A 13,854-nucleotide genomic window follows, 5' to 3' on the forward strand; every position below is an offset into this window, starting at 1 on the left:
TACACTAACCACTCAATTAAGTCCCTATTAAGAGTATCTGGGAAAGTCTTTTGGGGTTTGAAAAGTACTAAAAGAAAAGCTTGTCCTGCGGTCATCATATTCAAAGAAATCAAAAACACTTGGATATTACGTTTTCAAAAAATGTCTTTCAAGGGAGCCTTAAGTCAGGCCAACTTTTTAAAGCTGACAATCAAATGAAAAGAAAAAAAGAGAAATATAAAGAGTTGAAGAACAAAACAAATCTGTTTATCCAAGAGACGTTGCCACATCTTTCGCTCTACCATCCAGTGAGCAGTTAAATGTTGTGACGCACGGCAGGGATCTTTAAAATAGGATAGTAGATACAGGGTCAAACAGCCCCCCTGTGTTTGGCCTGTTGTTGTACACACACTCGAAAAAAAGCACGAGCATGTGTTTTTCACTTAAACGACATTTAAAAAAAATTGAAATGCAGCACACATAAAACTGGCGTCTTTGCAAACACAGTTAAAACAGACCCACACATACGTGCACAGGCAGGATCCTTTTGAGGAGTGAGAGGGACCGAATAGGGGGGTTAAGGAAAAAAGAGCAGGAGAAGAGAGGATGGAGGGGAGGGGGGAGGTGGGAGGGTGGTGGCGGTATTTATAGACAACAAGTGATGGGATGCCCTTGTTAGTGCACGGCCCACTGAACCGGATGACAGACGCGCCGCCAAGAGGTCATGTGACCGCATTACTCACTTCGGCGCCCTGTGAAAGGGCCTGTTGAGCAACGGTGAGGGAAGACGAGAACGAGGGAGAGAGGATAGAAGAAGAGAGAAGCAGAGAGAGTTGGAGAAGAAGGAAACAGAGAGGGAGAAAAACTACCCATGAACCCTGCATTGCCTGTTGCCCTATTTTAACTCACTTGTAAACAAACATTTTCACTCGTCATTGAGTGGACGTGCCTGTCTCCCACTTTTTGGGCACTGACCTCAATTACCCGATGCGGTCACAGCTTTGTTTCATAACTTGCTTGAACAAAAACTCGACCCAGAGAGCACAGGCACAAGAGGTGACAGCTAAACGTTCGTAATATTTCCTGTGTTATCACTAAGAGTGACATAGCAGGTTCTTGGTCTAATGATACGCCGCAAAATACAACCTTTAAGGGGGAGTTGGGTTGCTTAGAAAATACCTGCTGCTAGTTTCCCCCCATAGAGGCCATGGGTGTAATCCTCCAGATCAGACACCTCCCCTACAGACACATACACACACCCTCCCTCAGACACCTTAGAGCCATGAGCTCGACCCTAGACTCTTCAACCTGAACCACATGACTTCTTTGAGGAAAGAAGAAGAAATGAGTATGAAAAAAGTTTGATAGAAAACACACTATGCTTGTCAGGATAAAGAGATGGACGAATGCAAGAGAGGCATCAAGTGAGACACTGAAAAATCTATAGGATACAGACACAAAAGGATCAAGAAGACTCATCAGACTTTGAGGATGAACACAAACACAATCGCACACATACAAACACATCATACCAAAATACCACATAAAAGAGTTCTTGTGTGGGCATGTGATTGTCGGGGCAGGGTCCCCCTCTCTTTCAACTCACGCTACTTCAAACAGCCCCCTGCATGAAGATGAAACTGGGCCCTCGATACTACAAACAAAGGTGGTGCCTCTGCACACACACACACACACACACACACACACACACACACACACACACAAAGACATAAAGGAGACTGTCTTGTTTTTTGTTCATATAGAAAATAACAACCGCCTAAAGATTGCATATGACTTTTTGCATGGCGAGCAGCATGGCTCTATGAACTACAACATTATGTTCGTCTGTTATGGAAATATTCACTTAAGGATTAAGTAGTGTGAAATTTTGCACAAGGGATTCTGAGGATGAATCCCAATAGCATTTGCGATTTATTGATATTCCTTTTAATGCCATTTTAAGGCAAACTTTTTTTAAATTATTATTATCGAACCTGTTAGAGAATTTGTGAGAATAGGTATTCGGAAAAGAAATCTGGATGTTCACAACACTCCCATAAACCTCAACATAACTTTGTATTATCCGATTATTTGCAATTGCTAGTATGCTAAGAAGAAGCTAAACTAAAATGAAAAAAACCCAACAACATTCAAGTAGATTTAGGTTAAATATAAGCTTCAGTTAGCATTTAGCTTACAATAATGCTTTGCCTGAAGACCCTTTGATGAAAATGTTGCAGACAGAAAAATATTTTAGAAAACACTCCTCATGTGATTTGCTATGGCTGGTATGCTAACCAAGAGGTGATCATAGCAAACACAGGGGCCCTGCTAAAAATCAAAAAGCGTTCATTCATTAGCATGTAACCATTTGCCTAAATTGTTTCACAACCATGTTATGGTCTTTACATTACCTTTATTTCAATATGAAGTGGCTTATTACTTCAAATTCTTAGGCTGTATATGACCTAACTTCTGCTTCTCAGAGTACGCTAATTCTCTTTTAATCTAATTCAAGCTTCGTGTTCATGTTTGTCTCTTTAAGCCTGTGTAATGTCAATATTTACAGGGTAACAGTAAAGACTAGACATCAGTTGATTAAGCTAAGTTAGCTAAAATCTTTTTAAGGGTTCGTAGCTTGTTAAACAAAACCACTCAGTGTAATTAAACTAACATCAGAACTCAAAGGTACTCCTACATACAGGCTGTGAGCGGTATGGGAACTTAGGTCCCAGGACTCTTTCTGTTTAGTCTGGTTGTTGTAGTTGGATTAAGATGTTAGCTATCCCCTGTTAACCTCTCCTCAACAGACAGGGCTGATCCAGGACCTAACATGGTGAGGAGGGAGATGGAGACAGATGAAAGGATATGAGGGATATTAGAAATACATGGGCCCACACTGCAAAAGACTCCTGGAGGTCAAAAGGTTAAGGAGAGAAGAGAACCCTCCCTCCCTCTCTCTCTCTCTCTCTCTCTCATGCTTGCTCTCTCTCCTCTCATACACGTTTCGAATCTTAAACACCAGCCCATCTCATCCTCATCCCCTTGTACTTCCTCCTCACTCCTCCTCCCTCCTTTCCTCCCGCCTCCTGCTCGATGGAATCACTGATGTGAGGCCTTTTGTGAATGCACTGGCTTGTCTCAGACTGGGCTCTGTTACGGCCTGACCACTGACCCACTCACCCGCCTTTTAAAGAGGTTTTAGGGTCATGGGTTCACAACAAGGTGACTCAGCTGTGAACGGCGGGCGGCATCCTCTTTCAAAGGGCCTACGTCTTCACCTTTCCCTCTCAAGATTCTCTGTCCCTCTTTTTAACCCCCTCTGTCTCCCTTTTCTTTCCTCTTTCTCTCTTTCTCCCTCTGCCGCCACCCCCCTCCAGCTCTTCTTCCCTCGTATCCTCAGTGACTGACCTGCCGTCTCAGCCCTAATTAGCATAGCATCCCAGAGTGAGGAGAACATGTAGGCTAATGGGGGTTGGGGCCCTGTAACAACACTGAGGGAAAAGCTTCAACTTTCTAGCAAGAGCCATCACCTGACCACATTTACATGGGCTTCTGCAAGAAGAATGTAGGCAGGAGAGTAATGGATGATAAATTATTCCTGTTTCTTGGTAGAGGAAGTGAACTAAAAGGGAAAGGAATCAAGATTCAAAGCGGCACTGCATGGGTGGTTTGGGTTGTGTCAGCTAATGAAGTTTGTCTAAAATACAACAAGGCTAGCAAAGACAACCATGCTTATTAAGTGACAGAAGAAATACATTAAGTGCTGCAATGATCAATCTCAATCTGACGCATATTTTGTTATAACGTAATCTTGTTTCATTGTAGCTGGAAACAATTTCTTATGTTTTTTATTAAACTCTGCTTCAAGTACTGGATGGGTGGGCTTCATTTAATCATGGTGTTACAGGCTGTCGATCAAATGCAAAGTTAACCCATAAAAAGAAGATGGAAGGTTTCTTGGGAAATACTCAATATGCACTTCATTCCACAACAATGAACGAGGAGATTTTGTTCTGAGTTTATGAGAAAGAGTAAGAGCAAATGTGGAACAACTTCACTGTGGTTGTTTGAAGACCGAGCGGCTAGCTTCGGTGTCGAAGACAGAAGCCATGAAGAAGTGCAAAAAAAAAAAGTGTTGTGCCTTTCGTATCCATTGAAGGCTGAAGCAAAATTTCTATATTCGCAAATACTGCACAAAGGGTGAAGTTTTTAAAAACACATCTGTTTTGATAATAGTAAGCCTAAAAGGTTTTCATACATTTGTTTAATTTGGGGTGCGGTTGGTTAGACTGACAGATGGGGGCGTTGCAGCTGTTTGCTAGGAGGCTTAAGATCCGCCTCAATACCAAATCTTTGCCTGTTACTAGACTGACAGACACATAGGTTGATATAGCATTTCCAACAGTGCTTCGTGTAAGCAACTCTTCTGTAACCAACTATTGGAGTCACTGAGACCCCATCCATGTTTTATAGTCCATCTATTGGACTTACAACTATGTTCCATAACTAACAAGCTTTGAACATCAACTGGGGAACCACAACATGTAAGTCTACTTAAAAAGTGTTTGCATTTTTACCATAGGGAATCTAACTCCTTTGTGTTCATTAATCAACACACATGCACATGTAGATTGAATTACCATTCCATGTCCACAGTCGGTCCCATCAGCAAGTGGCATGTGCTGTGTGCGACATCCTTTATGGTCCCCCTCGGCACTTGTACACCACAGCCTCTTGCACTGTTTCTGTAGAGGAGAAATACAATTAGCAGTAGCAGTAAAGTATTAAAGCTGACAAGAAGAAGAGCCAATCTTTAATATGCGAGTGCAAAACACAAATGCGAAACATACTGTGTAACATATTTCATATTTCTTGTCTTTGACTCAGTTGACACTGTAGAACTTATCGTACATTTTAATGTGTTGTTGCTGTTGTTTTTGACTGCACATATTCTAGACATGTGCAAGATGCTAATTGTCCACCATCTGGTTTAAATATATTTCTGTGTATTCAACAGGCTGAGCTGAACCTTCTTCTTTTAGTTAAAGTGCATGTTGTACATTCCACATGGGAATAAACAGATTCAATGTATATTGCAATGAATTGTAATAAAGCCTGACCATGGTTCATCTGTTAGTTTATAACTGTTTGATGTGTCAAGGTTAATAAAATCAAGGTTCTTCTGTATTTCTGAGGGGACCGTCTACCATCTCAGATCTACCCCCACCTGATAGCTTCACTTTTTTACTTTGCAGTGTGGTTTGCTTGCCAACCTACCATGTAAGGGCAAATTTGAGAACCTGGTCCAAACATCAGTTCACATTGTCTGTTGGCATTGTAGATTTGACCCGGAAGGAGGGTGGGCAGCTCATATGTCCTACTGACAGGCTCATCGAGGAGGCACTCACCATAGCCCGTACTAAAAGAACAGAAAACAGTCATTAAGAATGAAATAACTGGAAAGCATACAATAGTACAACTGTGTGTGTACAGACAAATAGATGCACACTCACGTGCACAAACTTTTATGGCATTGATATTTTCAAGAAAATCCAATATTCTCTGACCCCCAAAAGTATGAACATATGTCATAATCTGTCATGTGAGCTGAGCAAACACTTCTGTGTCATTGTGTGTGATCAGACTCTGATGTGTTCTCCCCTGTGGGTGGTCTGTGAAGTTACTTAACACAGAGACTGATATCACTTCCCCTCAATGGCCTGTTAGTAAATACTGTCACCATGAAACTGGAGTCAGGCGCCACAGACTGAATAAGACAGCATTTTGATACACGCGGAAAAGAATATGCATGCTGAAAACATTTGAATCCAACGTATATTTCACTGTAAACAGGAGAATTTGGAATCATAAAGCACCTCGATTAGGTTACATAAATCAGTGCCGGCACCAGCATTGCAGTATAATGACAGATTGTGCTGTAACTCAGCCACACCCTGAGCCGTGACGCAGAGACAGAGGCAACAAAAGCACAGCTGGGATGAATGTATGCGCCAAAAGCCTGCATATCAAATCATCACCCTTGACGCTTGTGAAAAGACACAAGTCAAACATGTTAGCAGAGTGAGCCGAGCCTCAAAGGATCAACTCTTTTATCCTGTTTACCTAAAAAAAAAAAAAGGACACTGGTGGGGGAGACATGTATAGATGTGTAATTACATGACATGTCTGCATCTCTTTGACACATTTTAATCCAGGATTGAGCAGCCAAAACACCTGTTCTATACAGTAACAGCTGATGTGACAGGCCAATAATTACCCAGGATTATCACGAGTTACCGTCACTTCGTTTCTTTCCCATTTCATTTCCATTCATGATGTAAAAAAAAAAAAAAAAACCTGCAGCACAAAGCACTGGGAGGCAGGGTAGTACAATATTACAGCAGTGTAAAAGCAGCCTGTCAAAGAATCAGACAGACAGTCCCATATTGCAACATCTTTCAGCAGTTGGTCATCTGTGTAATCAGGGTCCTGAAACCTGTAATGGAATGATTATTAAAACCCCGACAGGCAGACAGATGGAGAAGGGGTCAGTGTGGTCAGTTTCTAAATTAAACATCTTTTCTGTTTGGAACATCGCCTGTGAGGATGCAGGACCTCTTTTCTGGCAGATGTGCAGAGTCCACATCTGGCAGCCATTGGAAATCTTGAATCTGAGTTTATTTATAAACCGACATATAGTTGGCTGTTGTGTGATGTCATAAGATACTACACAATAATAGTTTCCATATACTGGGTTTCCCTCTACAGGCGGTGCAAGAAGTCTACTTATACATCAGATGGAGAGGTCTAAATGCCACAGAGTATCACTGTACACAGTGTTTGATCAAACAGTGAGGGAATTCTGTAGCAATGCTGTCCTTTCAGAGTTTTGTGTCCAACAGCATGTAACCATTATTGTACATAGAGATACACAACAAGATAATGATAGTTGAATTTGGAGGAACATGCAGTACACAAAGATCCATCTTGATTTTATTAAGAAAAATGAGAGATTGAATTTACCCTCAAAATGTTGTCACGTGGGAGTTTTGCTGTCTGAGTGGTTGGGCTCATTTTGTGTGATTTGACCCCTCAGCAAACACAACAATGACATTCTGTTCAAAGATTTGATTTCGGTTTTGTAATTTGGGATCTCGTGGCCTACATCAAACAGCACAGTGCCAGGACGAGGAAAGAATGGCTGCTCTATGTAGCGGTTGACTCGTAATAAAACTGCCCAACAACAGGACACTTTTCATCAGCTTTCAGCGGTGGGAGTCCGGTGCACATTATTACCGCAGCAGTGAGATAAGGAGGGGGAGTAGTTGAGGGGAGTACTCAACATTGCTTTTGAAAAAAGCTACGTTGAGAGGTGGCGCGGCCTTTCGTTTGTTAAACTGATGGAGAGGGGTGCCGATTGAATTTGCTTCTCAAGGAGGTAAGGCAGTCAAAACACTGACGTACTTGACCAGGTCAGCCCACTGAGCATGAGTAGTGCTGCAGAAGTGCTAGTTTGAATCAATGCTTCTCATTGTTGGCTGGAGACAGATTTTAAAAGCACTTTGACTACACACTTCAGGGGTCTTTCCCACCGCTGCGGCTCCCACACTGATATACAGCGACTCTTTTCATAACGGCATAGTTTGTTACGTATCTCATTGGGTTTAAAGACATCAAAATCAACCTGGTCTGCAAACATAGCCGATAGTCCGAGTTCAAGAAATGAGGAGATTCACAACGTTTCCACCACTCCATGCATAGTTCACCGCTGGCTGGAAACTATGTGAAGCACTATCTTGTAAAGTCTCGTAACAGTGCGCTCTCAAGATGCATCAGATCAACAACACTGTCCTTTGTAAAGGCCTTCACAATTAACAGAGGAAAAGGAGACAAAGGTTGAAGGGTCCCGTCCAGGGAAGATCTAATTATAAGTTACATTTCGCCATCTTAAAGGGAACTCTTTCACCAGAAGTTGCTGAATGAGCCGTTGCCCCGTGTTACAGGTTTCGCAGTGGAAAGCAGGCTAGTGAGTAGATTACTGTTTGCCCAGCGTCTTGACAGCATGGCTCTGTCTGTCTGAGTGGAGAGACGGCTGAGGGAGCTGCAGAATATCCATCGCTGGGGTCAGCCGAGGAAGTCCCCCCGATTCAAAAAGGAAATACTCTTTCAACACCAGGCAATAACAACCCGGCACAGTTTACACTGCACTGACCTGCCGATGTAGTATAAAGCAAGAGACGTAGAAGCATTTTGTTTGGGGCCACATAATAAGTAAAAGTTAATGGCACTCTTTAAATGTGGATGTCTTAGGCCTTATCCCAAATCTAAACCATGCCCTATGAATACTGTAAGAGAAGCTGAGACAGGGAAGTGGGGCAGGTGTTGAAATGACATTATTACAAATGGGACACTACTCATCATGACATACTTTTAGAGGCTGAGGTAAGTGTCATGGAAATAAATGCACAGATCAAAATGTTCTGTTGACACAATCCATGCCAATTTTTTTCTGAAATGCTTTTTTTTTTTTTAAATGTTTAAATGAGCTAATAATGTCTTCTCTTGTTAATTAAATTAAGATATTTGTGAATGCTTATTCGGGAACATGTGGGCTTCTTTCCCTGCATCTTTAGCCACGCACTGAGTTGCAATGCTTCTGCTTTAAAGCATTCTGGGAATTTTCTTCAACCACTCAGTTTGGACTCTGCATGCAAAGAGTTGGAGGGCCATCCAAAGGGCTAGATGACCAGTACCACTTGATCCAAAAACACAGCAAAACACCTGAAGATTCAAGGAAATAGGGCTGGGGAATGGAATGCAGCCATAATATTTGGCTAGAACAGGACTTGAAACAGGAAGGCGAGCTGGTACGTACTCTAGGAACTCTGTGATGTACTTGCGGCTGCACTTGGACCAGGACCAGGGATTGGTGTCGTAGTTGAGCGTGGGAGCCATGACGTGATACTGGTGCTTCATGCCCGACTCCTTACACTTTGGATTGTCATCATGAGGCATGTTAAACCTGAAGCAAAAAAAGAAGGGGAGGATGGGTTAGAGATAGAAAGAGGGATATTTCAGCACACACAAAGTGATTATCAGCTGCCTAATACCTTAGTCCTAGCAAGGCAGATAAATGTCACGACGTATGTGTTCGGTCTTTTTGAACAGGGGCTCACCCACAGAGTATTGAAACACTCCTTATACTTGTTGTTTTGTGTGTTTTGTGTCTCTTTGTTAAAACCATCCCCACTGAAGCGTTATCTTCAAACACTCATCAAGTGATTCAAAACAAGGAAACTCAAAAATAACAGATCATGTGACAGCATACAAATCTCTATAACTACATGTTTCAGATAAATTGTGAGTGGAACAAATTGTGAAACATGTCTTTGAAGGGTTCAGAAAGCAACAGATCTTTACTCAATGCATGTGCATAGTTGTGAACTAGAGATCAAAAATGTTTGATAGATCTGCTTATAAAGCTACTTAAGGAACTTGTAGATAAAAAAAAAGTTACTTGTTCATTAATAATGGATCATTAAGCGGAAATGAAATGATTGGATTTACATTTTACAGGCCTGCACGAGCCACAGCTGTCGGCTGTTTTTCTTTCTCTCGTGGTCAAAGCATTTCATTTATACTGTAAATAGCTGTTGGCTTGTAAGGAACATTACTCTAAATGATAAAAAGTGCTTTGAAAAATAAATTGCCTGCTGTAACTTCAATAAGCTTTTTCAGTACGAGTGACAATGACCATTCGACTCTGCAGAAGAACAGCTGTACATAAGGTACAGAGCATCTGAAAATGAAAGAATTCATCCAGTCTCTCTGCAGTCAGCTGTCTCATAAAGCACGTTTCCTTCCTTGATCGTGTCCAGAATAGTAGAGTCCGATGCACATGTCCTGTTTGGTGTTGTGGTTTTGGCAAGGATCCATAAACATGTGCACATGAACATATATTTATATACAAATACAGGAACCCCTGCAGCTGCATGATTTCTCCGATGTTTACAGCAGGATGTGGGCCAGTGCTGCGCTCTGGACTGTGGCTGAGGGTCAATCCTTACCGGCACACAAACAAGACCAAGCATGGCTGGCATGAGGCCCACCCTACAGGGGCCGAGGCCCTGAAGGCACCCGGGGAATAATTAAGCCTCTGGCACAGTAATGAGCTCTGCACACGCACGCACAAACACACACACGCGCGCACACACACGCACAAACACGCACACACCCGACTGTCAGTTGATGCTCACAGCATCAAGTCAACTCTTATATGTGAACTGTTCTCTGCTAGTTAATGGCGCACAGCTGCAACTGGTGACATGCAAGTCTGAATAAAAATAACCAACTGAAAACTTTTCCCCAACCAAGAAGACTTTTTAATTACCGTAATAAAGATTTAGCACGAGCTCCAAACAATCTGTCCCCTCATGATGATTTTGTCTCGCCACATCTCGAGTGCACACATGAGAATACTGGCCTGGAACCCTGAGGAGAGCCTTTTAGAGTAATTAGGTCATATATCAGGGAAGGTCCTGGCTCTCTGTTCGGCTTTCTCAAGGGACAGATCAATATTGAAGTAAATTTAAGTGTTAGAGTACCAGCCCTGCACTTAATTATCGGCATCCTGACTCGAATGTGTTTACGTCAAGTCTCTTTTCATTAGCACTCAGAACACAGCATCCCTCTCTTACTGCCATACCGTGCCACTACACTTATTTTCATCAAGACAAAAACAGATTCCTGAGCTTAAATGTTCATAAATAACAGTTGGACTAACATATTGCTGGAGCCACGACGACCTAAGGTATAAAGAATTCACACAGCAACCTGTACTGTCGGCAGGTACTGCTTCAAACAGAACTTCAGCAGAGACTAACTCGTCCAAATGAAGTGCTCCGTCTTTGAGAATCCCAGTCATTTCATCCATTAAGCTTGACTTGGAATTGTTCAAACTTCAAAAGATTTTTGAGCAGTTTTAAGTGACAAAATCCCCATGATGGCTATTAGTAATTACACATCCTAGCGGTCATCTGAGAAAGGCCTCCTATCCATTAGTTTAATCTGTCTTTAATCTTCAATGCTCTTGAGTGGCTCCCACTACCTGACACTGGCTTTCCTCGGAGCGCTTAACACTCTCTGGAGCTCACGCCTCTGAACGCAGCGATTAACCACGCCAAGAGGCAGCGCCAACTGGGCCTCCAGCTGCTTGAACTTTAGCATAAACAGATCCACACGAGACGCAAGTGGAAAGAGGGGGAGGCTCATCCATCTGGCTCTTTCTGGTCCGATTTCTCCACTGGAGGAATGTGTGAGCGAGACCAAGGAGGAAGAAGAATAACTTTCATTCTTAACCAATGGCTCACAAGCTCAGAAGACACTGGTCCTTTTTCTACTGTCCCACACAAACAGAGACACAAACCGGAAAGAAAAGCTCGCACTTCGGAAGAATGGTCCAAAAAGAGAACGTTTGCGGAGATAAAAAGGAAGATGTGTGTTTAAAGGTTCATTGTCAGCTGACCTGATTTACAACTAAGTGGCTGTAATAGGTGTTTATTGTCATTTTGAGACTCTTGGGAACAAATACCCCCCCTTCCATGAAGTGGAAATATATGCAAGCTTTTTTCCCCCCCATTTCATTCATGTGGCGATATTTGTTTATTGTGAAAACACTCAGACTGGCAAGAGATAGAGTGTTGTGATAACACCTCTGTCACTTGCCAACAGACAAGCTACATATGATGTCATTGCGCAGGGCTGATACATGAAAGAACAATAGAGCTGCCAGATTAAAAAAATAATAATAATTCAACCTTGAACTATCTGTACGTTGCACCGATCACTTCCAATGTGTCACTTTTTAAGAAACCAGGCTGTACTTACTGTAATGACTGACTTTGAACTGAGCTCTTAAAGAAAATGACACACACAGGGTTAACTTCCAGAGCATTACAGTAACGTATTGAAGGCTGGCACGTTATTAAGTCGAGTTTTTCACTTTATTATGTTTTGCACCTGCTTCTACTTCGTCCTACATCTCTTGATAAGAGGGCTTTTGTTGGTCAAAGCTGGCTACTAGGCATGAGAGTGAGTGAATGTATGTGTGCCGGGGTAGTAGTGGTGTGTGTGTGTGTGTGTGTGTGTGTGTGTGTGTGTGTGTGTGTGTGTGTGTGTGTGTGTGTGTGTGTGTGTGTGTGTGTGTGGGTACTTGCCACTTACACATGGCCCAGCTCATGAGCAATGGTGAAGGAGGCACTGATTCCATTCTCCTCACTGATGGAGCAGCTGCGGTACTGGTCGCACATGGTGCCCAGCTCGGCCAGCCCTGCAGCACAGGGTCACGAACACACACAGAAAAAACACACACACACAAACACATTCAGAGGCGCAATTATTAGAAAGAAAAACCCGCTGCCTGAGTGTGTAAAGGCGATTAAACCATCAAAACTTCTGTTCTCTAAGAGAGAGATTAGCGCCGCCACCGGCTCTCTCCATCCTCCCTCCCTCCTCCCCTTCTACCACTCTGCTCTGTCACTATAATATTATTAACTGACAGCTTGCCATAAACTCATTAGGGCACGGTTTATGATCTGCGGGCAATGGAGCAGAAAATGAATAGAAAATGACTTGAGGTGGGGACATTGTTTCAAAGAGAAGGACAGAAGTTTACCTAAAGTGTCGCATTTATCTTTCGCACGGCAGATGTCTTCCCTGAAAGAAAGAAATACACACAATGCTGTTAGATCTCTTTGAAGAAGACCGTTTACTTAAGCAGCTTGTCTTTGCTTTCAAAGGGAGGAAGAGCGTGTACCTAGTGATGAGGAGTGCAGTGTCATGGTGAGAGGGGTGGCTGTCGTCCTGGACGTTTTGGCTCTGCTGCCAGACACAGAAGTTGTGGAGAGTCGTGGCAGCATTGAAGCTCACTGTGGGCCCTTCCTGTTTTGGATGAAACATTGTCGGAGATTTGACAGAGACACTGGATAAACATTTTGTTACATGGCGCTTTTAGCTCTCCTAACAGCCTTAGTGCAGAAAGTCATGTCAAACATTAGTCATTTAGTTAAACCTAAACCAAACACAGAAAGCAGAAATCCTATGAAAATGCACAACATCTGTAAAAGCTTCAAGCCAAGCAAGCAAGTTATAGCAGTATTTGCAAATCAGGACCAGTTGGAGGAAGCCCTCCAATCTGAAGAATATTTTCTTTTTACAAGATCATCTGCTACAAGGCAGCCTGGTATAAAAGTCATGTCCATGACTGCAACAATAATAGTCTCTCATTTTAGTGACAAATGAATTCAACGATTAGATAAACACAATTTTGCCATCCGGTAATCTGCAGAACTACCTGTTTTGCATGCACATTAACTGAACAGGAAATGAGCAACTATATCAAATTATTGCAAGCAAATCTGCATAAATGCCACAAAGTAAGCCGGCCTGCTCTGCATGGCTACGCAACATACAGCGCTTTTTAGTGAGGCTGTTTACAAGCAATAAACTTTTCATATGATATGTATCATGACGCAGGGGTAATGATTTCAAGTCAAAAAGGCTGTATGTAGCCTTTTGTGACTCTCAAGGACTTTGTGTTACACTGGCAGTTCTGACTGTTTTGCGGCACATTATATCTGATACTGAAATGCATCTTTATTTTTTGACACCCCTACTTTTTGCATGACCATTGTGTTTAATGTTTGACTTTGAATGTTTACTTGATTTTAGGTTGAGATTGGTTTAAATGTTTTTTGTTTTTTTTCTGAACCTCTACAGAAGGATTGTCGCCTTTACTCTGAAGAAATTATTTAAAGCAGAGATGGTGGGCGTATTTTGTTAAGACACAACCTTACTTCTAAGACACTACCATGA

General features: G+C 42.3%; 1 protein-coding gene across 1 annotated transcript in view; it reads right to left on the reverse strand.

Moving 5' to 3' along the window:
• Positions 1-13,854, reverse strand: part of LOC306825888 (A disintegrin and metalloproteinase with thrombospondin motifs 20) — a 79,276-nt gene that overhangs the window by 47,806 nt on the left and 17,616 nt on the right. The window contains exons 6-11 of the mRNA XM_079346848.1: positions 12,797-12,921; positions 12,656-12,696; positions 12,205-12,310; positions 8,858-9,004; positions 5,260-5,401; positions 4,623-4,727 (exon numbers count right to left, since the gene is read on the reverse strand). Of these exons, the coding sequence (XP_079202974.1) occupies positions 4,623-4,727; positions 5,260-5,401; positions 8,858-9,004; positions 12,205-12,310; positions 12,656-12,696; positions 12,797-12,921 (666 nt within the window). The remainder of the gene's footprint in view (positions 1-4,622; positions 4,728-5,259; positions 5,402-8,857; positions 9,005-12,204; positions 12,311-12,655; positions 12,697-12,796; positions 12,922-13,854) is intronic.

Source organism: Symphodus melops (genome assembly GCF_947650265.1).
Source record: "Symphodus melops genome assembly, chromosome: 6".
NCBI classification, from domain to species: Eukaryota; Metazoa; Chordata; class Actinopteri; order Labriformes; family Labridae; genus Symphodus; species Symphodus melops.